Raw genomic sequence first — 24,504 nt, 5'->3', positions numbered from 1 at the left:
AGAAAAGGTACTGGATGGGGCTTCCCTGGTGGCTCAGTGGTAAAGAATCTGCCTGCCAATGCAAGAGACTCGGGTTCAATCCCTGGTCCAGGAAGATGCCACATGCCATGGAGCAACTGAAACCATGTGCCACAACTCTGTGCTCTAGAGTCTACAAGCCACAGCTACTGAAGCCCGCATGCCCTAGAGCCCGTGCTCTGCAACAAGAAAAGCCACCACAATGAAAAGCCCACACATTGCAACAAAGAATAGCCCCTGGTCCCTGCAACTAAAGAAAAGATGACTCCATGGCACCAATGAAGACACAGCACAGCCAAAAATAAATAAATAACATTTCAAAAAAGAAAAGGTACTGAAGAACATCAGCTGTCCTTTTCCACCTGAATACCCAGGATTATACAAGATTCCTCGTTGGTAAAATGGAACTAGTAACAGTTCCTACTTCACCAAGTTGTTGTGAGAATTAAATCAGACAATAGTTACAAAAACAGTTTCTGGCATTTTTCAAGGACTCAAAAAGATGGAGCTATTACATAATTGCTGGAGAAGGAAATGGCAACCCACTCCAGTATTCTTGCCTAGAGAATCCTGTGGACAGAGGAGCCTGGTGAGCTGCTGTCCATAGCGTCACACAGAGTCGGCCATGACTGAAGCAACTTAGCATGCATGTATGCACTGGAGGAGGAAACAGCAATCCACTCCAGTGTTCTTGCCTGGAGAATCCCAGGGACGGAGGAGCCTGGTGGGCTGCGGTCTATGGGGTCGCACAGAGTTGGACATAACTGAAGCGACTTAGCAGCAGCAGCATTACATAATTACTACCACTACCATTGCTAATGCTGTTAATGACATTACTATCCCAGTTACTATCATAACTTGGTCTCTGCCTAAGAGAAAGTAAAGAAGTGTTAGATTACAGGAAGTCTTCCTAGGGAATACTAGCATCATGGAGTCTAGAACCGGGAGAACCAGGAGTAGAGTCCCTGTTTCTGTCCCAAGTTAACCCCCAAAGGAACCAAAAGTGCAGAAATCAAACTAAAATCCACCTGCCTTAGCTGAAGGTTTCCTGCTTCAAGAAATTTTTCTCTGGAAAGTATTCAAACATCTGCCAAATCTACTGATGCATCCTAAAAAATTCACATGACACTCTAGTCCAAAGATCCAGTAGGGAAAATACAAGCAGCTGCACAAGTGCTTCGTCCCTCTAACTGAGCCCTATTGGAAGAGGATCCACAAAAAAGACAACACTCAGAAATACTCATAGCAAATCTAAGAAAACAGACTGAAAGAATATTTTTATGCGGGGAAAAGGAGAACAGTTACTCGCCAACCCTTAAGTCTCTCAAGAAATTGTCAGGGGAGGTAGGAAATATAACCGGCTGCCATAGAGTCTCAGCTTCCCCACATAGATCACCTCTGAGCGCAGGGACACTTTCACATACTGCTTTCCCCTGGGCCTGGGAGGACTCAGTCAAGGCCCTAGGAGTTAGAGAGCCAGGTAGGGAGCCAGGGCTTGTTGAAAGATGATCACCAGGGACTTGATACCAGTTACTGAAGAAGAGTCAGCAAAAGACAGGAAGGTTGGGACACTCTTCAAGTCCCCCAGCCCAAGACTTTGCCTAGTACCTCATGGAAAAGACAGGACCTATCAGACAGGAATACCTGCCTCTCCTCTCACCGACCCTATCAACCTCCTTGTATCAGCTCTGGCACTCAGCCTCTTCCTTTCTGCAAATGGATGAAAGGCCTGGTTCCCGTCTGAGACCAATCAGACTGAAGTCCTGGATGCCTTCCCTCCCACTATCTCTGAAACACTGCTCCAGTAACTGTCCCATCTCTTTCTTGCATCATCTATTTCTCCATCTTTACTGGATCCTTCCCATCCAAACAAAACATGCTCTATAATCCCCCTCTACAACAATGAATCCCCCAAATGTACATCCTCTCCAGTTCTGTTCCTCAACTCCACTTTGCAACAAAACCACCTGAAAGATTCACCTATACTTACTATTTCCTCACCCCAGGTATTCTTTTCTACTTATTTCACTCAGGATTTGTCCTTCAGGCTTGTGGGACTCCTCATTCTACTGGGCTTTCTCCTACCTTTTCAGTCCTTCTCTTTTGCCGATTTCTAAATGCTACTCTCTCCCAAGGCTTAGGTGATCTTTCCTCTAAACTCTTTTTCTAAGTGATTCCATCTAATCTAGGCCTTGAATAACCTTATGATGCCCAAATGTGTATCTCCAGTCCTCTCTCTCTCCCGGGCCCAGATTCACACATCTGACTAACTGATATAGTCACAACAAAATGTAACATGGCAAAACAAGATCTCATGCTCTCCCCCACCCCTCAAACCTGCTCCCAGCCTTCCTATGTCAGGGACATGAGCACCATCCACTCAGGTGCTCAAGCGCTTGGGAGTCATCCCTGACCCTCTTCTTTCTCTCACAGACTGCAACCCAGTCACCAAGACTACTTCTCTCCATCTCCAGTGCTACCTACCACCCTCAGTCAGGCCTTCATCAACTCCTGCCTGGACTACAGCAATAGCCTCCCACCACTGTCCCTGCACTTGCCCACCTACAGCCCACACTAGAGCAGGCAGAGTGATCATTCTGAAAATGTAAATCAGGTAACTCCCTGGCCAACCAGTGGCTGCCTGGACCCAGGTTCAATCCCTGGTTGGGGAACTAAGATCCTTCAACCTCTTCTCCTGCCACTTTCTCCCTTATTGCACCACATTCCAGCCACACTGGCCTTTCTGCTCCTTAAACTTAACGCTCTTTTGTGCCTTAAAGCCCTTTTACCAGCAGTTTCTCTCTTCTAGAAACGCTTTACCAGCTCATCAACACAAAGATGGCTCTTTCTTGTCATTTAAATTATACCTTAATTGTCACCTATTCAGAACTCCAGCACTAACCTCCAACCCAACCAAACCGCCCAGTTACTTACCACATCATCTTACTTTAATTTTTTGCATGCTAGTTACCATTATCTGACATTACTCTTGTTTGTCTTTTTACTTGTTTTTCTGCTTCCTCCCCTCCCCTACTCAATTGCAAACTCCCTGAGTACCTGACCAGTGTCTGCCTCCTTCACTCAGTGATTACAGCCCTAAGGAAACTCGGGAAGGAGATACCTGCCATCTAGCAGTCCTCAGACTACAACCAGAAGCCTTTGAGGAAAGGAAGCTCAGGATGTGAAAACCAGGATCCTAGCTCAGGTGCACATGAAAAAAGTCATTTCATTGAGCCCAGACTCTCTTATCTTCCCATACACAGAAGACACTAAATTCCTTAACTTGGGATATATGGTTTTCTTTAATTAACAATAATCTTTTGATGTTCAGACAACCTGTCCTTTGTTGCAAAACTGGCTCCTCCTCTGACCTCCTAAGCAGTTCTCTCAGGGTAACTTGACATGCTGCCTCCCAGGCTTAAGCCCTAAAAATTTCCACCAAATAAACCATAACTCTCAACTTTTAGGTTGTGACTATTTTTCAATTTGACACCAACCAGCTCCCCAACTTCTCTCTCAGACACAAATGTGAGGTAGAACAGCAGAACAGCTATTGGTCGTTAGGATAAATCTCATACAACAGAACTTCAGCCACCTGCCAGAGCCCCAAAACGGGGAGGGAGGCTCCGGGATATTGTAGACCATTCGAGTTTCAAATATGTTGCTCCACTACTGACTAGCAATTTTCAGTTGGTGAAGAAAGGAATTCTGACTCACAGTCCCTTAACATACACCCGCGTCCATCCTTTGGCTAGTTTATTCATTCCGTGAGCAAACATTTACCGAGTACCTGCTCTGTGCCAGGCACTGGGGCAAAGGATCAAAAGCAGTTTCTGATCTCGTGCAGCTCTCCGGCGAGCAGGCAAGAGGCTGCAAAAAAACGCTGCAACCCAGGTCCACACCCAGAGTGAGAAAGTGAAGACTATACTAGTGTTCGCTTCGGAAGGGCGCCTGAACTCCCTGGGCCTCGATTTCATTCCTGCACACCTAGGTCTAGGGGACCTGCCGACTGGGGCTCCCGAGCTAGTGCGGAAAAGCTGCTTGACTACCAAAGGCAGGAGTAAAAGTCCTGGTAGAGCACTAGCTGAAGATATACATTGTCTTCGAGGAACGTAATTGGCCGACTGTTCCCCTCCCCACCCTCTCTCTCCCCCGCAGGCCCCTGCTTTGGAGCTGTGCGGAGTGCGGTTCCGACTCTCCACCAACCATCCGAGAGGTCGCGTCCTCGAAGATAAAAGTCCCCCAGACGAGACACCGTCGTTTCTCTTCCTCCCTCCCAAACCGCAGCTGCTGGACCCGGATCAGAACTCCTATTTCTGCTCTCCCCGCCAGGTTCCTTGCAGCCGGAGACCCCAGTGAGGGGGTGTGTCCGTCCCATCGCAACAGCGCCCGAATCCCGCCCAGTCGCGGTGTCCAGGGCGCAGTTTGAAGCCCCCCGCCCCGCGCCCGCATCGGGCCCTACTCCGGAATCCCCCTGTGTAGATACGGCCTCCACCCCGCCTCTCCCTGGAGCCCGCCACACAAATCAGGCACAAAAAAACCTCACGAGAGTACGGCTCAGTGCGCGCCAACCCGCCGGGACCCGCGCGGGGGGAGGGAGCGGGGGCGCGTCGGAAACCCGATCGGACCCTCGAGGCACAGGTGCGGGCGCGGCGCCCCCAACACTCACTCGATGAAGTAGCTGGCGCCCTCCTCCGTGAAGCCCTCCTCCCAGCCACGGGGCAGGTCTGCGGGAACGCGAGAAAAGTCCGATCAAACTTGGGCCACCCAAGCGCACGCCCCCCCTCCGAGCGCCCCACTCCTCCCGCCCGGCGCCCACCTGAGCGGATCATGTGGCCGGAGTTGACGGGCTCCCCGGTGCGCGGGTGCAGCCAGGTCGTGTAGCGGAGCTGATCACTGCGGGGAGAGAGAGGTGCACCTGTTAGCGCCGCCGCCGCTCCGGGGGCGCCCGCCCGGCCCGCACCCCCGCCCCGCGCCCCGGCCCGCGTCCTGGCTTTCCCGCGCCGCACTTGATGAAGAAGACGCGGCCGTCCCGGCACACGCCGTAGGACCAGTGCTCAGGTAAAGTGTCCCGCCCGACCGTCGCCGCCGCCATGTTCGCCGCGCGCGGAGCCGCCGCGGGGAGAGGAGGAGGGGGCGGGGGCGGGGGCGGCGGCGCGGGCGGCGGGCCGGCGGGCTCGGCCTGCGCGGGCCCGGGCTGCGCCCCCGGGCGATCCATTCAGGCGCTGGTTCTTCGCGGCGCGGGCGCGCGGCCAGTGCCCGGGCTCGCTGGGTCCCGGCACCGCCGCGGGACTTCGCCGCCGCACCCGCCCTCCGCGGCGCGGTAGCCGCGGCCTTTGTCCCCGCGCCTTCCCCGCCCCCAGCCCGCCGCGTGCCCCTTGGCCCCTGAGGCCGCAGCGGGGCGGGGGCCGCCTTCGGGGCGAGGCGGGCCAACTCCTGAGACAGGCAGACTCCCCGAATGCCCCAGTGAAGCCCACCGGAGCCCCGCCGCACAACTTTCCAGGAACTGTACTTCTTGTCTAAACCATCTAAACCTCAACAGGTTACTTCCATATTCCGAGCCCGGGTTTCTTCCACTGTAAAAAGTTAGCAGTAAATACCACATGGGTTAGGACGGTAGATCAAGTAGCAGTGGTGCGAAGTGCTTAAATGGACCCTGGCACCTATACGTGCTGTTAATCCCGGGTCAGGCATGATTTCATTTTCCCAAGTTTGCAGCAGGCAGATGAAGCAGGAGGGTACGGGTCTTCCCCAGACACACCAAACACGGAACCCTGACGATGCGGAGATTACGGGTCTCTACCTTCAATTCTTGTCAAGTGATAGGTGCTGAAAGCCATGCTTCATCTCATCCATCTTTAGAAGCACAGACCCCACCCACCCCCAGGCAGGGCCTCTAGTCGGGGCTCTGGAAGCTGGTTTGTGTGGCCGAAGCCTTCTCATGTTCAGGTCTTTGCTCTCATCTCATCTCCTGAGGGTTCTCTCCCCAGACCTGTCTAAAGGAGACCCCTTACTGTTGATTTCTTTACTTCTGTGCACTTAGTTGACATTCTTATTTGTTTATTGCCTGTTTGTTGTATATTATCGAACACACCCACCAGTAAAATGTCAGCTGGATAAGAGGAGGTGCTTGTTCTGTCGCACTCACTGCTATATCCCCAGTTCCTGGAATAGTGCCTGACTGATGTATACAATAAATGCACGTTGAGTGCATGAAACACACTCCATCCTGACTGCCCTACACACTGAGAGTGGACAGAGAGGAAGATGGGCTCTGGGAAGGCTGTAATTGGTGGGATGAAACTCATGTAAAAGCGAAACTGTAGGCTCGATTCAGAAAGGAGCCCCACTAATAAGGACCTTGGTTGTGCTAGTGGTAAAGAACTTGCCTGCCAATGCAGGTGACATAAGAGACACTAGTTCGATCCCTGAGTCGGGAAGATCCCCTGGAGGAGGGCATGGCAACCCACTCCAGTATTCTTGCCTGGAGAATCCCACAGACAGAGGAGCCTGAAGGGCTACAGTCCATGGAGTTGCAAAGAGTTGGATACAACTGAAGTGACTCAGCAGGCAATAAAAACCTACATTATAGCACAGGGAACTCTACTCAATACTCTGTAATGACCTATATGGGAAAAGAATCTAAAAAGAATGTATATATGTATAACTAACTCACTTGGCTATACAGTAGAAGCTAACACAACATTGTAAATCAACTGTACTCCAATAAAAATTAATTTAAAAAAAAAAAAAAAGAGGGAATTCGCTGGTGGTCCAGTGGTTAGGGCTCCATGCTTTCACTGCTGCAGGCTCAAATTTGATCCCTGGTCGGGGAACTAAGATCCCACAAGCCACGCACAGTGGCGAAAAAGAGAGAAGGAAAGGCATCCCAGATAGGTGGAATTCAGCTGGACCCTGAAGGACTGTCTCACTCACTGAAATTTGACTGAGAAGAGAGCGCCGCTGAGAGGAGGGATGGGAGAGCAAACATGGGATTGTGGGAGGGGTATGAGATATGAGGAAACCATAAAGGTACCTTTCCTTGGGAACAGACAGTAGTGTTGGGGACCGAGGCCCATATGAGATAAAAAGAGGGAGTCATGTGATAGTGGAGGACCTTGAACACCTGTCTCGGAGGGCCTCCTGCCTTTGAGGAGACTCAAGCAAATCACAAGGGGAAAGCAGTGTCTTTGTTGTTAAACATTAATTTAAAAGAATGTATGAAATGGGCAAAGAACATGAACACTCAGTTCACAGAAAATACTTTTAAACAAATGAGAAAAAATATTCAACCACCTCATAGGAGAGGTAAAATGCAGATTTAAAATAAGGTAAGGTTTTTTAGTATCAGACTGACAAAAGTGCACATTGTAAAGAAAGACATTCTTGTTTGTTGTTGGTGGTGGGACTATAAAACGGTTGCCTTTTTGAAGGCAATTTGGCAACAGCTATTCTAATTTAAGTGCATTTTTTTTAATACGTGTATCTTTGCCCTAGCAATTCCACTACTAGAAATTTATCATACGTTAATGCTCACACAGGGGCACAAAGACATGTGTAATAGCGTATTCACTGCAATAGAGTATTCAATAGTTACAAAAGACCAAACACAACCTAAGTGTCTATCCCCCAAAAAATGGGTTTGTATGGTGACAGATGTTAACTAGATATATTGTGGTGATGTTTTACAATATATACAAATATTGAATCATCATGCTGTAACCTGGAACTAACTCAATGTCATATGTCAATTACACCCCAGTTTTTTAAGTGGGTTGAATTATGCCATACTCGTAAAATAGGATGCTATACAGCTATTTAAAAGAATGAGATAGATCTCTATGTACTGGTGCAGAATAGTCTCTGAGATATTAAGTGAAATGCAAAATGCAGAACTGTGTATGTGATATGCTACTATTAACATATAGGGTACATCATGGCTGATTATTTGTGTCCCATCTTCAACAACAATACGGCATCCATCCACAGAAAGGAGTGCTTTTATGGGCGCTGTGGGTCCCAGCATCATATGCTGAGGGACCCAAGAGGAGTCTTACCTACATATAGTTCAATCAATACCTTGATCCCAGCTGTGGACCCTTGAGGGGCCTATGAACCAACTGTAGCCCCTCTCAGACACAGTCCAGAAGTCATGGAAAACACTGTCTTAGAAAATCACGCACAGACAAGAGGGTCTTCATGGAAGTTCAGGTTTGGTGTGAAGTTCCAACACAGCACTGGAGCAAAAAAATACAAATACAAATACAAAAATACAAATCTGGATGCATTGAAAAGGGCAGTTAGTAAAAACTAGAGAAAGGAGATGCTCTTTCAAATGCAAAGGAAGACAGCAACTCAAAACTTCAAGGAACATGAAAAATCAGTGAAACATGATACCACCAACAATCACAATAATCCTCTAGTGACCAATGTCAAAAACATGGAGATATGCAAATTACCCAATAAATAATTCTAAATATCTCTGCTTAAGGAAACTCAATGAGCTACAAGAAAACTCAGAAGGACAATTCAGTGAAATCAGGAAAACAATTTATGAACAAAATGAGAATTTAACCAGATAGAAATAAGAAAAATAATTTAAAAAATTTAAAAAATAATTTAAATTATAGTGTAATAACAATCAAATTATAATGCTGTACCAGAAACTTAAAAAAAAGAAAAGAAAGAACCACAAAGAAATTCTGTAGCTAAAGAATACAATGAAATTTTTAAAAAAAATTTCAACAGAGAACATCAACTGCAGAATGGATCAAATACAGGAAAGAATCTGTGAGTTAGAAAATAGGAATTTTGTTAGGAGAATTGAAAAAAAGAAAAAATAGGAATTTTGAAATTATCCAGTCAGAGGAGAACAACAACAAAAAGAATGAGAAAGAGTAAAGAAAGCCCACCTCATCTATGCAGTACTATCAGAAGAAATAATTTGTGAATTATTGTAGTTCCAGAGGGAGACAGGGGCAGAAAGCTTTAAAAAAAAAAAAAAAAATAGGGAAATCCCTGGCAGTCCAGTGGTTAAGACTTAGTCTTCCAATGCACGGGGTGCAGGTTCAATCCCTGGTCTGGAAGCTAAGATCCCATATATCTGGCGTCCAAAAACCCAAAACATTAAAAAAAGAAAAAAAGAAGAAGCAATATTGTAACAAATTCAACAAAGACTTTAAAAATGGTCCATATCAAAAAAAAGTTTGAAAATATTAAAAAACAATGACTGGTGGAAATTCCCTGGAGGTCCAGTGATTACTGCTCTACACTCTAATTGCCGAGGGCCCAGGTTCAATCCCTGGTCAGGAAACTAAGATCCCATAAGCTGTGCAGCTGGGCCAAAAAATAAAACATATTTAACAAAGTAAGTCAGAAAGAGAAAGACAAATACCATATGATATCACTTATATGTAGAATCTAAAATACAACACAAATGAACATATTTATAAAACAGAAACAGACTCATAGACATAGAGAATAGATGTGGTTTCCGGGAGCAGGGTAGAAGAAAGGATTGGGAATCTGGGATTAGTAGGTGCAAACTATTACATATAGGATTGATAAACAATAAGGTCCTTCTATATGGTACAAAGAACTATATTCAATATCCTGTGATAAACCATAATGGAAAAGAATATGAAAAAGTGTGTGTGTGTGTGTGTGTATTTGTGTGTATATGAGTGAGTAACTTTGTTATATAGCTAACATTAACATTGTAAATCAAATAAATCAACTACAGTAAAATTTTTAAAATCAGTGCAATTCTATATACTAACAACAAAATGTCTGGAAAAGAAATAAAACACTTCCATTCACAGTAACATCAAAAGCAATAAAATACAGAGGAATAAATTTAACCAGTGTTGTGAAAGGTCTGTGCACTGGAAACTATAAGATTTTGACAAAAGAGAACTGAAAACAAATGGACAGATATCCTGGTCATGGATCAGAAGAATTAATACCTTGAAAATGTCCACAGTACTCAAAGCTATATATAGATTCAGTGCAATCCCTATCAAAATTCCAATAGCATTTTTCACAGAAATAGAAAAAATAATCCAAAAATTCATATGGTACCACAAAAGACCCTGAGTAGCTGAAGTAATCCTGTGAAAGAAGAACAAAGCTGGATGGATCACACATTCTGATTTCAAACTATCTTACAAAGCTATAGTAATTAAAACAGTATGGTACTGCCATTAAAATCACACAAAATACAATGGAACAGAATTGAGAGCCCAGAAATAAACCCTCACATAAACTGTCAACTAATATTTGACAAGGGAGTCAAGAATACTCAGTGAGTAAAGAACAGACTCTTCAGTAAATGCAAAAACTGGATAGTCACCCCAGAAGAAAGAAATTGGACCCCTGTCTTAAACCACTCGCAAAAATTAACTCGGATGGATTAAAGACTCAATCATAAGACCTGAAATCATAAAACCAGAAGAGAACATAAGAAAGAAGCTCCTTGACACTGGATTTGGCAATGATTTTTTAGATGACACCAAATGCATAAGCAACAAAAGCAAAAATAAACAAGAGTACATCAAAATAAAAGCTTCTGCAAAGAAACAGTCAATTAAGTGAAAAGGCAACCTGTAGAATGGAAGAAAATATTTGCAAATCATATATCTGATAAAAGGTTAATATCTAAAATATATAAGGAGCTCCTACAAGCTGATAACCAAAAGAAATTAAAAATAGGCAGAAGAACTGAACAGACATTTTCCAAAGAAGATGTGGGCTTCCCTGGTGGCTCAGACTGTAAAGATTCTGCCTGCAATGCAGAAGACCGAAGTTCGATCCCTGAGTTGGGAAGATCCCCTGGAGAAAGGAATGGCTACCAATTACAGTATTCTTGCTTGGAGAATTCCATGGACAAAGAAGATATACAAGTGACCAAGATGGTCAACATCACTAATTATCAGGGAAATGTAAATCAACACCACAATGAAATAACACCTCACACCTGTTAGGATGGCTAGCATCAAGAAGACAAGAAATAACAAGTGTTGGTGAGGGTGTGGAGAAAAGGGAACCTTTGTGCATCGGTGGGGATTTAAATTTGTATAGTCATTATGGAAAACAGTATGGTGATTCCTTAGAATTATCTTATAATCCAGCAATCCCACTTCTGGTATATACTCGAAGGAAATGAAATCAGGATCTCAAAGAGATACCTGTACTCTGATGTTCCTTGTAGCATTATTCACAATAATCAAGATATGCAAACAACCTAAACTGTCCATCTATGGATGAATGAATAAAAGTTGTGAGATGTATGTATTTTAAAATTTTAGCCATGAAAAAGAAGGAAATTCTGCCATTTGTGACAACATGGTTAGATCTTGAAGGTATTATGTAAGTGAAATGTCATACAGAGAAAGACAGATATGGCTTAAAATCACTTATATGTAGAATCTAAAAAAGCCAAACTCATAGAAACAGGAGAATGGTGGTTGCAAGGGGCTGGAGGGTGGGGGAAGTGGGGAGATGTTGGTCAAAGGATACAATTAACCCAGTTATTATATAAGATGAATTAGTTCTGGGGATCTAATATACAGCATGGTGATTAGAGTTAACAGTACTGGATTATATACTTGAAAGTTGCTAAGAGACTAGAGTTTAAATATTCTCACCACAAAAAAGAATTGGTAAATATGAAAGGTGATGGAGGTATTAACCAACTGAACTGTGGCAATCATTTCACCATGTGTAAGTTTATCAGATCAGCACATTGTACTTGTTAAACTTACACAGTGTTATATGTTGATTTTATCTTTATAAAACTGGAATATATATATGTATATTTACATTATATACATATATATGTTACAGACCCTAGATGAAAACACAAGAAAAAGATTAAAGTGATTGTTTTAGTGACAGCAGTAGGAAGAGATTTACTTTTTCCTGTGTTCCTTTTTGTACTATTTGATTTTTTTACCATTTAAAACCTATTTATAGGGACTTCCCTGATGGTCCAGTGGTTAAGACTCAATGCTTCTACAGGTTTGATCCCTGGTCAGAGAATTAAGATCCCACAAACTGTAGCCAAAAATAAATAAGTAAATAGCTTTTAAAAAAGAAAGAAAGAAAACCTATCTGTAGAATTGGCAGTGAGCCAACCCTGAAGTGGCTGAGGCCTGCTCGTGGAGTCTTGTTGGAGATAAACAGCCAGATTCCTTCCAATGACTACCTAGTGGATTTCCTGCATGGATTCCTCCTCGTGAGAGGGTATACCACGCAGACTACAATGAGTTGCCCCGATTTCTGCCCCAAATGGTCACACTGAAAAAGCCCCCTAGGCTCTGTTGGGATTTCACATCTGAGTAGGAAGGGCCTCCCAGCAAGGCATTTTCATCTCCAAGGTGATTCTTGACTCTGATGCACTCTGAGCAGGACTTCAGGAAGGGGCCAAGTTCTAGCTGTGAATGATGTGGATTTCCAGAATGTTGAGCACAGCAAGGCTTCTGAGATCCTGAAGACAGCTGGTGAAGCCAGCATGCATGTCTGCTTTTTTTTTGTACAATTATCAACATCGAAAAGAGAGGACTGTGCACTAGAGCATTGCAGCCCACAGCCCTCCGCATGTAATCTATGACAGGCTGGCTAGGCCCCTGCACAAACACTGAGGAAACTGTACTCTTAGCCCCTCCCCGACCCAGTGGAGTGCGGAAGATCTGGAGACAGACCATGCACTGAGTCAGCCAGCCAACTGCATTACCCAAACTGTGCTGCACTTTCAGTTGCCTAGTTTTCTAGGTGACCTTCAGTCCCTGAAAGGAGAAAGATGATTATGTCCAGGTACAACTTAGCCTGTGGAGAAGTCTGCCAGAAAAGGCAATTGACATTTGTTGAATACTATGTGTTAAGCCTGGCATGCTGCAGTTCATGGAGTCACAAAGAGTCAGACACAGCTTAGCAACTGAACAACAAATGTATTAGGCACTTACATATGTCATATTTTCATTAGATTATAGAAATCAGTAAAAAAAGAATCTTGGGGGCCTTCCCATCCTATATGACTAGTTTCATACTCTTTGGAAACTCCAGTGGGACCCTGCTTTTTCTCTCTTACTCCCCCCAAAAGTAAAATTCATCATTGTTGAGAGGGAAAAATACATCTGTATATTTATAGATAAAATAATGCAATTCACCAAGAGATTTAATAAGAGATACAATGGAATTATGTATGTATACATAACTCAATAAATATCAGAAGATGTATTTGAGAAAACCATCACTCATTTTAAAAATTATGTTAGAATCTAAATGAAAAATAGTGACAATATCAAATGCTGGTGAGTGTGCAGAGAAACTGTCTCTCTCACAAATTGCTAGTGGGAATGTGAAATGGTATAGCCATCCTGGAAGACAGTTTGGCAGTTTCTTAAAAAACTTTACATTCACTTACTAGATGTCCCAGCATTCTCACTCCTGAATATCCCAGAAAAAATGAAACATGTCCACGTGAAAACTTGTATGTGATTGTTCATAGCAACTTTTGGTAATAGCCCCAAACTGGAGAGTCCCTTGGACTGCAAAGAGATCAAACCAGTCAATCCTAAAGGAAATCAATCCTGAATATTCATTGGAAGGACTGATGCTGAAGCTGAAGCTCCAATACTTTGGCCACCTGATGCGAAGAGCCGACTCATTGGAAAAGACCCTGATGCTGGGAAAGATTGAAGGCAGGAGAAAGGGACGACAGAGGACAAGATGATTGGATAGTATCACTGACTCGATGGACATGAGTTTGTGCAAGCCCTGGGAAAGGATGAAGGACAGGGAAGCCTGGCATACTGCAGTCCATGTGATTGCAAAGAGTTGGACATGACTGGGTGATTGAACAAAAAACCAGACTGGAAACAGACAAATTGTTCTGTAGTAGTTGAATTGTTTTAAAAACTGTGGTACATCTATACCATGGAATACACTTAGTAATAAGCAGGAACACACTGTTGATACATAACAATTGAATAGATCTCAAGGCATTATTGTGAGTGGAAAAAAAAGCCAATCTGAAAATACCACATTATCTGATCCCATAACATTGTCAAATTTTTTAACTTACAGACATGGAGAACTGATCAGTGGTTGCCAGAGGTAAAGGATGGTGATGGGAAAGGGACAGATGTGAATAAAGGAGTGGCATGAAGGAGATCTTTGTAGTGGTGAAATGGTTTGTATCTTGATTACAATGGTGGTTACACAAATTGATAAAATGACAACAGCAAATTCCCATTGGCTATGTATTTTGGGGCTCTGTGACAATCTAGAAGGGTGGAATGTGGAGCAAGAAGGAAGGGAGGTTCGGGAGGGAGGGGATATGGGTGTACCTATGGCTGATTCTTGATGTATGACAGAAAACCACAAAATTCTATAAAGCGAATATCCTTCAACTAAAAAAGTAAGTGGCAATACAGTAAAATGACAACAGAATGAAATCGCTGTATTCTGTAGACTATAGAATAATGCACACATACATTGTGCCAATGCAGATTTTCTAATTTTGATATTGTCCCACAGTTACGCAAGATGTAACCATTGGTAAACCTGGGTGGAGGGTAAATACAGACTTCTTTACTGTCTTTGCAAACTTCTGTTTGCAATCTATAATTATCTCAAAATAAAAAATTTAAGAAATGCTTTAGAAAATTACAAATAACCAAATGTTTCTCTTGAGAGTATTTCTCTCAGACACACACAAGTTTTTTTTCTTTTTGGCCACACTGTGTGGCCCAGGGGATCTTAGTTCCCCACCATCAGTGGAAGTATAGAGTCCTAAGCACTGGACCACCAGGGACCACTGTGTATGTGTGAGTCCTGGCATACACATTCTTTAACAATGAAACATTTAAAGATATTCTCATTAAAATGAACACTTTTAAAAAAAGAACAAGCATACCTATAGTGATGCTATTATTAATATTGTTTTAGAAGTTCTTGCCAATACAGTCAGACCTGAAACAGAAATAAAAGATTTAAGTATTGGGAAGGAAATAAAATTTTCTTCATTTGCAGGCAATAGGGCGTAATGTCTTAAAACATGGAGAACCTCAAACACTTAATATTAACAAGGGAACTCAGGTCCAGGCTAATATCACAAAATTAATAGTTTAATAAGCAGTTGAACTCTTTCCCCCATTATAATAGTAGCAAAAATATAAACAATTTAGAAATAAAGAAAATATATATGCAAAAGAAAAAGCATAGGCAAAACATATCTGTAAAGATATGTAAATATAAAATCTATATTTTACCTATCCGTAAAACCTATATGATGAAAACTGATAGTCTTATAACAACTTTGTTTTAAACTTGTAAGTGTAAAAACGACAATAAAAGCAATACACGTATTCTAATTGTTTTTGTAGGATTTAGAAATTCTAGCAATTACTAGTAACATAATCCAATGAATTATTAGGAAAAATGCTTATATATTCTAGCTCCATACTACCTCAACAATAGCCATTGGCCACTTGAATTGTAGCTAGCCTGCTTTGTCTCAATTGATATGTGCTCTGAAGAATAAAATAGGGACTTCCCTGGTAGTCCAGTGGCTAATAAGACTCCACGCTGCTAATGCAGGGGGCCTGTGTTTGATCCCTGGTCAGGGAACAAGATCCCACATGCTGCAATTAAGACTCAGTTCAGCCAAATAAATAAATATTTTTAAAAGAATAAAATACACAGCAGATTTTGAAGACTTAGTATAAAAAATGTAAATTACCTCATTCTTTAGTCAGTTCAGTTCAGTTCAGTCACTCAATAGTGTCCTACTCTTTGCGATCCCATGAACCAGGCCAGGTTCATGAACCAGCATGCCAGGCCTCCCTGTCCATCACCAACTTCTGGAGTTTACCCAAACTCATGTCCATTGAGTCAGTGATGCCATCCAACCATCTCATCCTCTGTCGTCCCCTTCTCCTCCTGCCTTCCATCTTTCAGCATCAGGGTCTTTTCAGATGAGTCAGCTCTTCACATCAGGTGGCCAAAGTATTGGAGTTTCAGCTTCAGCATCAGTCCTTCCAATGAACACCCAGGACTGATCTCCTTTAGGATGGACTGGTTGGATCTCCTTGCAGTCCAAGGGACTCTCAAGAGTCTTCTCTAACACCACAGTCAAAAGCATCAATTCTTAGGCGCTCAGCTTTCTTTATAGTCCAACTTTTACATCCATACATGACCATTGGGAAAACCATAGCCTTGACTAGACAGACCTTTGTTGACAAAGTAATGTCTCTACTTTTTAATATGCTGTCTAGGTTGGTCATAACTTTCCTTCCAAGGAGTAAGCAACTTTTAATTTCATGGCTGCAATCACCATCTGCAGTGATTTTGGAGCCCCCCCAAAAATAAAGTCAGCCACTGTTTCCACTGTTTCCCCATCTATTTGCCATGAAGTGACGGGACTGGATGCCATGATCTTAGTTTTCTGAATGTTGAGCTTTAAGCCAACTTTTTCACTCTCCTCTTTCACTTTCATCAAGAGGCTCTTTAGTTCTTAGTTATTTATAATAACTAACTTATTAGTTATAACTATAGTTATAACTTAGTTCTTAGTTATTTATAACCTCATTCTTATTTACAATGGTTACACGTTTAAGTAATAAAATTTTGGATATGTTGGTTATATGATATATATTATTAAAATAGTGGCTATTACAAAAGTTCAAGTTAAAATTTTGTGACTCACATTATATTTCAATTAGACAGTGTCTTCCTAGCTTTTTCCTTGTTTTTTCCAGTTTTATTGAGATATAATTGACATACATCACTGTGTAAGTTTAAGGTATACAGCATAATGATTTGACTTAAACACATCATGAGGTGATTACAATATGTTTAATAAGCATTCATCATCTCACAGATAAAAATTTTTAAAAATACAAAAAAGTATTTTTTCTTGTGATGAGAACTTTTAGATTTTACTCTCTTAATTTTCATATAACAATGTTGTATGTATTTATTATGTTGTACATTATATCCCCTTATTTGTCCTATAAATGGAAGTTTGTATCTTCTGAGGGCCTTCGTGTAATTCCCCTTCCTCCCACCGCCTGCCTCTGGTAAACACAAACCTAATCTCTTTTCTATGAGTTGTTTGTTTGTTTTTGAAGTATAATTGACAGAAAACACTATGTTAGTTCCTGTTATAGAATATGGTGATTCAATATTTCTCTACATTTCAAAATGATCACCATAGTAAGTCTAGTTACCATCTATCACCATACAAAGATATTACATAATGATTGACTATTTTCCCCACGCTGCACATTTCATGCCTGATTCAGTTATTTTGCAACTGCAAATTTGTACCTCCTAATTTCCTTTACTTCTCTCTCCTCTACCGGGGTCTCCTCCCCGCCGGCAACCACTTTTTGGTCTTCTATATCTGTTTCTGTTTTGTTGTCTTTGTTCATTTGTTTTTTAGATTCAACATATAAGTGAAATCATACAGGATTTGTCTTTCCCTGTCTGACATACTTCATTTAACAAAATACCCTCTAGATCCATCCATATCATCAGTAATGGCGAGATTTCATTCCTCTTTATGGCTGAGTAATATTCCATTGTATTTATATACACCACATCTTCATCCATTCATCTATTGGTGAGCACTTAGGTTGCTTCCATATCTTGGCTAATGTAAATAATGCCACAGTGAACACAGGGGTAAACATATCTTTCCCACTTCGTGTGTTCATTTTCTCTGGAGAAATACCCAGGAGTGGTATGTACTTATTGCCATTTTGTTCATTTGAGGGTTGTTTTTGTAGTTCTCTCCTTTTCCTTTCTTCTTCTTTTGCTTTCTTCCCTTATGATTTGATGATTATCTTTACTATTATGTTTAGATTCCTTTCTTTTCTGTGTGTATTTGTTATAGATTTTGGGTTTGTGGTTAACATGAGGTTTATATATAGCAATCTTTGTATGTATGTTATTATTTTAAGTTGCTGATCTCAAATTTCAGTGTGTTTTAACAACCTGCATTTTTACTCTTCCACAACCCCCCCCGACATTTACTGTTTTTGACATCATATTTTACATCTTTTTGTTTTGTTTATCCCTTAACTACTTATTGTAGACATAAGTGATTTTATTGCTTTTGTCTTTTAACCTTCCTCTAGCTTTATTCTGATTTATTATCTTCACTGTACCAAATAATAATAATAGTGAAAAGAAAAAAATCTCATTGGTAAAGGCAAATGTACAGTGAAGATGCTTTGACCATATGGACCTTTGTCAGCAAAATCAAAGCATTTTCACTGTACATTTGCCTTTACCAGTGAGGTTTTTTCCTTTTCATATTTTTAGTTGTGACCTTTTCTGCTTAGAGAAGTCCTTTTTAACATTTCTTACAGAGCTAGTTTCATGGTTCTAAACTGTTAGCTTTTGCTTGTCTGTCAGACTTAGTGTGATTTTGTACACCCTTTGAGGGTGGAGTGTCTTTCCTACAGCTCTCTGGCTCTTCTGAAAGCAAGCCCTACTGGCCTTCAAAGCCAAATGTTCCAGTGTTTTGTCTCGCTGGTGCAAGACTCCCAGGTTGAGGAGCCCAATGTGGGGGGCTCAGACTGCTCACTCCTTGAGGAAACCTCTGTAATTGTAGTTATCCTCCTGTTTGAGGGTCGCCCACCTGGGGATCTTGACTATCCTGTGACTCCACCCCTCCTAGCTATCTTGTTGTGGTTCCTTCTTTACATCTTGAGTTGTAGAAGACCATTTCTGCTAGATCTCAGGTCTTTCTCATCAACAGTGCCCTGCAAATAGTTGTAATTTTGCTGTGCCCAAGGGAAGAGGTGAGCTCAGGGTCTTCAAACTCTACACCTTAGCCACTCCCCCAGTTTAGCTTTCTCATATCACACTTTCATGTACCTATAGACCTTACTGCTTATTAGAATTACTTGGGAACTTTAACAAAAATCCCTGTACCCTACCACAAGCAATATAATTGGTATTGGACTTCCCTGATGGTCCAATGGTTAATTGTCCCTGTCAATGCAGGGGACATGGGTTTGATCCCTGGTCCGGGAAAATTCCACATGCCATACGGCAACTAAGTCCGTGTGCCTCAACTACTGAGCCCACATGCCCTCGAGCCTGTGCTCTTCAGCAAGAAAACGCATCAGAACAAGAAATCCAGGTACCATAACTAGAGTAACCCCTGCTCGCCACAACCAAAGAAAGATTACAGGCAGCAATAAAGACCCAGTGCAGCCAAAAATAAATAAATAAGTCATTAAATATGTATATAAAAAAATAATTGGTTTTGGTGCATTGGTATGACCCTAAAATGCCCAAGGTGATTCTAATGTACACCCAAGATTAATAAGCACCACTACCGACTATCAAGCACCACTACCAAGCTATCAGGCCTAAAGAATTCTTTTCCAAATTTTTCATTTTATATAATTAAGAAAAGACTCTCCACAGGCTAAGAAGTACCATTTGAATTCAGCATAAAGACATGATGCCAGTTCCATTCTGGATTGATACCTCCTGTAATTGATCAAAACAAGATGTGAATTTTTCCCAGCCAATTTCCTTAGCCATGGCAAATTTCTCAGTTTATAAAAACAAAGTAATGATTTTTTTTTAAAGTTTTACATACTCTTTGTCTTTGGCTGAGTACAATTACAAATATTTGAACTGGATGGAATTTAAAACACAGAAGGCTTGTGTGGTTTCTCGCCTTTTCTGATCATAGCATCTCTTGAAGGTAGGCAGGGCAACAGTTTTTAATCCTCATTTTGAGAGGAGGATACAGATGCCCACAGAGAGCAACTGGGTCTCCTAAGACCATGTGGCTAGTAATGTGGCCTGGCCTAGACTCCACCAGCACACCTCTCTACATCTGTCCAAGGGCCTTCGCAGCCTAATTATCAGGACAAATCACCACTACCTGTGATAAGAAGAGTTTTTGTCCAGAGGCTTCCCTGCTGGTTCAGACAGTAAAGAATCTGCCTTCTATGCAGGAGACCCACGCTCAATCCCTGGGTCTGGAAGATCCCCTGGAGAAGCAAATGGCAACCCACTCCAGTATTCTTGCCTTGAGAATTCCATGAACAGAGGAGCCTGCTGGGCTACGTACAGTCTGTGGGACTGCAAAGAGTCAGACAAGACTGAGCAACTAACACTCACATTTCCTTTCTTTTGACTGGTCCTAGGGAAGGACTATATATAGGACAGTCCTGCTTATAACATATCACTAAGCCATCAGCTTTTAAAAAAATATTTTATTTATTTGGCTGCACCAGGTTTTAGTTGTGGCATGTGAAATCTTTTAGTTGCAGCATTTGGAATCTAGTTCCCTAACCAATGATCAAACCTGGACCCCCTGTATTGGGAGCATGGAGTCTTAGCCACTGGACCACTAGGGAAGTCCCTAAAGAGCTTATTATTAGTATATGGCCCAACAAATAGAAGGTGCTCAATAAGTAAAAATTCCTTTCTGTCTTCGACACATTTACTACCACTTCCCTTTCTTTCCTTGTCCCACCCAACAGTATCTTCATCTGTGCATTTGATCAATACATATTAATTCAATACATATTATATGCCAGGCACAGATCAAAGGGTGCTTACACCTGTAGGTGACTGCATAAAACAAATACCATCCCTCCTTGCCTGCATGGAACATCTAGTCCCCATCTTCACATCTGGCAATTCTGACCTGTTAATTCCTGCCTCCCTAGCTCTACACAGGCCATCCCTCCACACAAGCCTAAAGCAGCTTTCCCACTCTATTCCTTCAGAATCTGACCTAAATTCTTCTCCATGGAGCCTTTGAACCCTCAGGGACACTCTCAGCCAGAGGGACTCACTAGAGCCTCAGCCAGCTTCCTGCTGCCCTCTGGTGGGACTGCATGGGACTCATGGTCCCACTAAATCTCTGGGAACTGCCGCTCACTTGGGTAGGCAGGCCCAAGAGACCTGTGTACCCACAACCTACTAGCTTTCCCTGGACCCTGTGGCTCAAGGCTGGGATCTGTGTGACCCTGAGTCTGAGCCAGAAGTGTCCCAAAAGCCATTACTATCAGAGTTAGTACTGTAAGGGAGGGCAGTGATACTGGGTGTGTGTGTGTGTGTGTGTGTGTGTGTGTGTGTGTGTGTGTGTTGGCATGGGGCAGGGCTTCAGGTGAAATACCTTTAATAGAACTCTTTCATTCTTTTACTGTGTTGTTTGCTTGTTTTTTAAATATCTTGTATTGTGTTGTATTGTTCAGTAGCTTGGTCGTGTCTGACTCTTTGCAAGCCCACGGACTGCAGCATGCGAGGCTTCCCTGTCCTTCACTATCTCCCAGAGTTTGTTCAAACTCATGTCCATTGAGTCAGTGATGCCATCCAACCATCTCATCTTCTGTCACCCCCTTCTCCTCCTGCCTTCCATCTTTCAGCATCAAGGGCTTTTCCAGTGAGTCGGCTCTTCGCATCAGGTGGCCAAAGTATTGGAGCTTCAGCTTCAGTTCTTCCGATGAATATTCAGGGTTGATTTCTTTTAGGATTGACTGGTTTGATATCCTTGCTGTCCAAGGGACTCTCAAGCGTCTTCTCCAACACCACAGTTCAAAAGCATTAATTCTTCAGTGCTCAGCCTTCTATATGATCCAACTCTGATATCCATTCATGACCACTGCAAAAACCATAGCTTTGACTATATAGACCTTTGCCAGCAAAGGGATATATCTGCTTTTTAATGTGCTGTCTAGGTTTGTCATAGCTTTTCTTCTAAGAAGCAAGCATCTTTTAATTTCATGGCTACAGTCACCATCTGCAGTGATTTTGGAGCCCAAAAAAGTAAAGTCTGTCACTGTTTCCATTTTTTCCCCATCTATTTGCCATGAAGAGATGGGCCTGGCTGCCATGATCTTAGTTTTTTGAATGTTGAGTTTTAAGCCAGCTTTTTCACTCTCTTCTTTCACCTTCATCAAGAGGCTCTTTAGTTCCTCTTCACTTTCTTCCATTAGGGTGGTGTTATCTGGATAACTTAGGTTATTGATATTTCTCTCGGTGATTGTGATTCCAGCTTGAGCTTCATCCATCCTGGCATTTCACATGATGTACTCTGCATAGAAGTTAAATAAGTAGGGTGACAGTATATAGTCTGACATTACTCCCTTCCCAATTTGGAACCGGTCCATTGTTCCATGTCCGGTTCTAACTGTTGCTTCTCGACCAACGTACAGGTTTCTCAGGAGACAGGTAAGGTGGTTTGGTATTCCCATGTCTTTAAGAATTTTCCACAGTTTGTTGTGATCCACACCGTCAAAGGCTTTGGCATAGTCAATGAAGCAGATGTTTTTCTGGAATTCCTTTGCTTCTTCTATGATCCAACAGTTGTTGGCAATTTGATCTCTGGTTCTTCTGCCTTTTCTAAATCCAGTTTGTACATTTGGACATTCTTGGTTCATATACTTTTGAAGCTTAGCTTAAAGGATTTTGAGCATTACCTTGCTAGCATGTGAAATGAGCGCAAATTTGGAAAACTCAGCACTGGCCACAGGACTGGAGAAGATCAGTTTTCATTCCAATCCCAATGAAAGGTAATGCCAAAGAATGTTCAAACTGCTGTACAATTGCACTCATTTCATTTTTATCTTGTACCCAAAGCAATTCATACTCTTGCATAAACATCAGAAAATAGAAACATGCAAAAGAGAGATTTAAACAGCTCACATAATCCCACCTGGAGACCATTTCTGCTCACATGTGGAGCAGGAACACAGGGGAAAGGGGCACTGGGCCAGCAGCTGTGTGACGTGAACAGACCCCCTTCTCAGAGCCTCATGTCATCCATACACAAAGCAGTATCTCAGTGGCTCAGCCAGTAAAGAATCCACGAACCAAGCACCCCAGTAAAGGGCCTCCTCTGGCTTTCTTCCTCTGTGACTCTGAGTCCATAGGCCCAAGCAGTCCCCTCATCAGTGAGACCTTTAGACAGTTACAACTTCCAACTATTTTAAATATTGAAAAGCAGTAAGGTAGGCTAAAGCGAATTACAATTAGGTTAAAAAAAATCCTGAAAAAGTTCTGAAAATGGTCAAAAATGCTTAAAAACTATCACACAGTTGAAAATTGCCTTAGGAAGCAAAAAAATTGCCAACACTATAGGAAAAGAAAAAAAAACAGCAACTGGGGAATACTCATTTTTGATCAGGTCATTGTTTCAATCAAAATGTTGTGTCCACAAAAATGCTTTTAGAGAAACTGCTTTCAGCACAACGCCGTGTCTCTGTGTGAGGTGGCCAGGAAGAGCTTCCGTCTAGCATCCCATGTCCTTGGAAGAATTTTGAGATCCCTGCTCCTGGTGAACAAGGACGAAGTTTGAGATCCCCGCCCCTGGTGAAATAAACGTCAGACCAACTGTGGACCACAGGTACCAGGCAAGCACTTACTGATTCCCTCATATCAAGCTCTCTGCTGGACACTGAAGACTCCAGGCAACTGGAAGGTCCTGCCATCTCCCCTGGGCAGGGCCACAGCCAGTCATAGAGGACAGACAGACAGACCCATCCGCACGTGACTCCAGTTCAGGGTGAGACGAAGTGAGAACTGGGAGTCCTGGTAAGTGTAGAATGGCCGGGAACCCGCTGTCCTGCCCCTCGACCATCCAGGAAGCTGTAGAAACTCGGCCTCCACATCCTCAGTAAAATGTTCCCGCCTGTTATTTTTGCTGTGAAACATATTATCCCAATACTTAGTACCTTAAAACAATCACTGAATTATTCTCAGGATTCTTCAGGTCAAGAACTCAGATAGGGGACTCCCCTGGTGGTCCGGTGATTAAGAATCTGCCTTCCAATGCAGGGAACACGGGTTCTATCCCTGGTCAGGGAACTAAGATCCCAACTGCCAAGAGGCAACTAAGACTGAGCAACACATCTACTGAGCCTGGGTGCTACTAGAGGAAATCCCGCGCCACGATGAAGATCCTGCCTGCCGCGACTAAGACCCAGTGCAGCCAGTCAGTTCAGTCGCTCAGTCGTGTCCAGCTCTTTGGAACCCCAGGGACTGCAGCACGCCAGGCCTCCCTGTCCATCATCAACTCCTGGAGTTTACTCAAACTCATGTCCATTGAGTTGGAGATGCCATCCAACCACCTCATCCTCTGTCATCCCCTTCTCCTCCCGCCTTCAATCTTTCCCAGCATCAGGGTCTTTTCGAATGAGTCAGCTCTTCGCATCAGGTGGCCAAAGTATTGCAGTTTCAGCTCCAACATCAGTCCTTCCAATGAACACTCAAGACTGATTACATTTAGGATGGACTGGTTGGATCTTCTTGCAGTCCCTTGGACTCTCAAGAGTCTTCTCCAACACCACAGTTCAAAAGCATCAGTTCTTCTGTGCTCAGCTTTCTTTATAGTCCAACTCTCATATCCATACATGACTACTGGAAAAACCATAGCTTTGACTAGACTGACCTTTGTTGGCAAAGTAATGTCTCTGCTTTTTAATATGCTGTCTAGGTTGGTCA

At 42.7% G+C, this 24,504-nt stretch overlaps 1 protein-coding gene across 6 annotated transcripts in view; it reads right to left on the bottom strand.

Moving 5' to 3' along the window:
* PLEKHA7 (pleckstrin homology domain containing A7) overlaps positions 1-5,159 on the bottom strand; it is a 213,709-nt gene extending 208,550 nt beyond the window's left edge. For all 6 annotated transcript variants that reach the window (XR_009693577.1, XM_061146728.1, XM_061146734.1 and 3 more), the window contains exons 1-3: positions 5,028-5,159; positions 4,838-4,914; positions 4,688-4,745 (exon numbers count right to left, since the gene is read on the bottom strand). Coding sequence is in view for 5 of the 6 variants with exons in the window: in XM_061146728.1 (XP_061002711.1) it covers positions 4,688-4,745; positions 4,838-4,914; positions 5,028-5,113 (221 nt within the window). In the remaining variant the exon portion in view is untranslated. The remainder of the gene's footprint in view (positions 1-4,687; positions 4,746-4,837; positions 4,915-5,027) is intronic.
* Between the last annotated feature and the right edge of the window lie 19,345 nt (positions 5,160-24,504).

This window comes from Dama dama, chromosome 1 (assembly GCF_033118175.1).
Source record: "Dama dama isolate Ldn47 chromosome 1, ASM3311817v1, whole genome shotgun sequence".
Classification (NCBI taxonomy): Eukaryota; Metazoa; Chordata; class Mammalia; order Artiodactyla; family Cervidae; genus Dama; species Dama dama.
This window is presented reverse-complemented; position numbering and strand designations above follow the sequence as displayed.